General features: G+C 44.1%; 1 protein-coding gene across 1 annotated transcript; it reads left to right on the top strand.

The window, feature by feature from the left end:
• The first annotated feature begins 2,346 nt into the window (after positions 1–2,346).
• On the top strand, positions 2,347–2,892 carry Ppp1r2c (PPP1R2 family member C). Its single transcript, XM_020151420.1, has one exon. It carries the CDS (start codon positions 2,347–2,349, stop codon positions 2,890–2,892), a length of 546 nt encoding a protein of 181 aa, XP_020007009.1.
• Positions 2,893–3,332: the final 440 nt, after the last annotated feature.

The following is a 3,332-nucleotide window of genomic DNA, read 5'->3' on the forward strand; positions in this document are numbered from 1 at the left end:
ATCCTAGGGAGCCAGGAAGAATGACTTGTTCCAGATCTGCAAATACTACTATGGCTTGAATGTCCCCACCAAAACTCATGTTGAAATTTAATACCCATTATGAGGTATTAAAAGGGTAGGAACTTAATCCAACTATGGTATTTGGAAGTGGGACCTTTGGAGCTAATTAATGAAGGTTTAATAAAGCTGTAAGGGTGGTACCCTAATCCAATGAGAACATGACTTAATCAGAAGAAGAAGAGAGACTTGAGTTAGGATTTTCTGCTTGCTGTAGGATACTCTCCAGTGCCTTGGGAATCTGCAGAGATCCCACCAGCAGGAAGGACCTTACCAGATGTGGCCACCCAAACTTAAATGTCCCAGTCTTCAGAACCATGAGTCAAATAAACCTTTACTCCTTATAAATTAATCAATATGATATTCAGTTATAGCACTTAAAAACAGACTAAGGTATTTCAAAAGAAGTCCAGGACACTAACACAGCTTCAAAGCATACACACAGAATCATAAAAATCAAACTCTATCCTCACTGTGCTTCAAAGGGCCTTCATCAGGAGCACTGGTTCAAGAGTCAGACTCACCTGCAGATCCCTAATCAGTTAACCATAAGTGAAGACAAAGGCTTCACCTGGAGTCCTGGGTGAGAGGTCCAGGGTTCCAATGACTTTGATCCTGCCTTAGTCACTGGTACCATAACTGATACAGAAGAAAATTATACTCATAACACTTGTTTATCACAGTAGGGAGATTCTATTTAATAGAGGACTATATCAATAAGTATGGGGACCACTACAATGTGATCTTGCAGTGGGAGAGAGAAATCAAGCTTATCTCCTACTTTCCAAATGGCAATTTATAGCCAGAGAGCAGGGTAGAAGTCAGTGAAGGGAAAATTAGAAGAAACCAGGGATAAGGGGGATTCTTGCTAGACTGAACCAACAGGATTTTTGCTTAAAGCAGGCCAGAGTGATCAGATAATCTAGTGTGGGGCATAAGGAATTTGGTCAGATATACAAGGTGGTCAGACCCAAAGGAAGGTGGGGGATTTTCACTAAAAGGATTCTGATTCAAACCGAATTCTTTCAGGAAAGTGAGGGAAGCCTAAGGTCAGGCCTAGTTGATCAGAGAGGGCTCAGAGGAGACTGATAAATTTTGGTCAAAGAAAAAAGCTTCGGTTACTTCCTTTTCCTCTTGACAGTTACTAACTAATGTACACAGATAATATATTACAAATGACTTTAAGTGCTGCTAAAGAGAATAGGAGATGCCATAAAGGTATAGGGAGGACTATTTGGGGAAATAGAAAATGGGCTCCGGAGACCAATAATGATTGAACTGGAATTTGAAAAGGTGTTCCAGGCTGCAGGAAGGGTCTGCAAAAAGGCTCATAAGGCGGGAAGGATCATAAATGCTCCCGGAATTGAAAAGCCAAAATAGAAAGCTGGAGGCATTATGGGGAGAATTTGTGGGAAGAAGGCTCTAGATGGAGGTCTAAGCAGACTAGACAGATCATATAGCTGCTTTTCAGCCTCTTCTTGATTTTCTTCATCTTTAAGGACAATGGGCAGCCACTGAAGGGTTTGAAAGGTGTAATAAGATCTGGTAGGTATTTTTAGGAAGACCATTGTGGCTAGAGGTTTGGATGAAAGATTGGAGGGCAGTAGTGGCTACAGTCAACATAGGATGTGATGGTGACTTGAAACAGGGTGGTGGCAGAAGAGCTAAAATAAGAATCTCTTGAAATGTGTAGGCCACTACCAGAGAGCTGAATTGGAATGAGCAATGTGAAGGCATGGAAATTACACCCAGGTTCCCAGCTGGTTTAAGTGGCAGCTGGTGGAGCCATTCGAGACAGAGAGCAGAAGAGGAGGAACAGGGTGTGTGCGTGCGTGCGTGTGCGTGCGTGTGCGTGTGGAGAGAAGGTGGGAACGGACATTGTCTTGAGAGAGGGGCAGAAGTTACAACCTTCTAACCTAGTCTTCCCGAAGTAATGGTTCTCACATTTTGCCTATGTGCAGACAGGGTATGGAGAAGTTTCTGAGCAACGCTTCCCCTTTTCACGTGCCACAAATAGACATTTCCAATTTTATTCCATTAAAAAAGTGGTGGGGGCAAGATGGCCGCAGTGGGCCGCGAGGCGGTGACGGCAGCAGTGACACTGGAGTGGAGCACTGTGGCGTTCTTTGTGACGCCTGGGTCCTGTCGTTACCAGCTGGCCATTGGGAGTGGTCTGACAGACAGATCGGGCTACTGCCTGAGGCCAGAGCAGGTCGAGCGCTGCTCCGCTGCCTAACTTTGTCGGTTACTAGGCCACCCAATCTTGGCAGGGCCCTCGGCTTCCTAGATATGGCAACCTCCACCAGTTCACACCGACCCATCAAGGGAATCCTCAAAAATAAAGGCTCGTCAACTTCGTCGATAGAGGCTCCCACCCAGCAATGTGGAGGGGTCAAGCAGGAAGTCCAGAGAAAGAAGTCCCAGAAGTGGGATGAGTCCAACATCCTGGCAACGCACCGCATATCCTGCCGAGACTACGATTTAATGAAGGTGAACGAGCCTGGCAGTCCCTATGTCAGTGTGCGGGATGATGGGGAAGATCCTGTGAGTAAAGCCGAAGGAAAGGAAGCTGTAACCCTGGACATCTTAGCTGAAAAACTAACCGCCCCTGAAACCTTTGGCCTAGGCCGTCCGGTAGAGGAGCAAGAGAGCAGCAGGGCTCACACCAGTAAATACCTTAACAAACAAGAAAGACAGCGCCAGTTCGAGATGAAAAGGAAACTTCACCACAACGAAGGGCTGAACATCAAGTTAGCTAGACAACTGATTTCTGAGGAGCTTCAATTGGAGGCAGAGGAAGATGAGAACCAACAGAGTCTACCACTTTACAAATGAAGAAAACACTATTACAGAAGAAGCTCCCACAAGTGACGAAGTGTAACATCACGATGCCTATAACATCTGCGTCCCGTCGCCGCTGTCATTGCTTCTCGAACCCGTTAACATCATATGCTGCTTCTTGCTCTGTAGTTGCCATGCGTTAAGGACCAAATTACTTGTCTGATTAATTGGACTTGTCCTTCAGGAATTAAATGGTGAACCATATATTCTTTTCTGTTTGATGTTCTTGTGCTTAACTCTTTAAATTTAATTCTTTAAATATAGATCCGCCCAAAATCACTTTACTTTTATAAATCTACAGGTTAAAGTATATATTCTATAGTTATAAATGTTTTTAAAAACCTAGAGGGGGACTAGTTTATATTCTCTTGTGACGTACTCGCTTTTATAAAAAAAGGTTTTGTTTAAAAAATGAAGTGTAATTGATATTTAGG

This window comes from Castor canadensis, chromosome X (genome assembly GCF_047511655.1).
Source record: "Castor canadensis chromosome X, mCasCan1.hap1v2, whole genome shotgun sequence".
Lineage (NCBI taxonomy): Eukaryota > Metazoa > Chordata > Mammalia > Rodentia > Castoridae > Castor > Castor canadensis.

Excerpts from the sequence above, each read along its gene's own strand:
- Ppp1r2c (XM_020151420.1), top strand. The coding sequence starts at position 2,347 with ATGGCAACCTCCACCAGTTCACACCGACCCATCAAGGGAATCCTCAAA.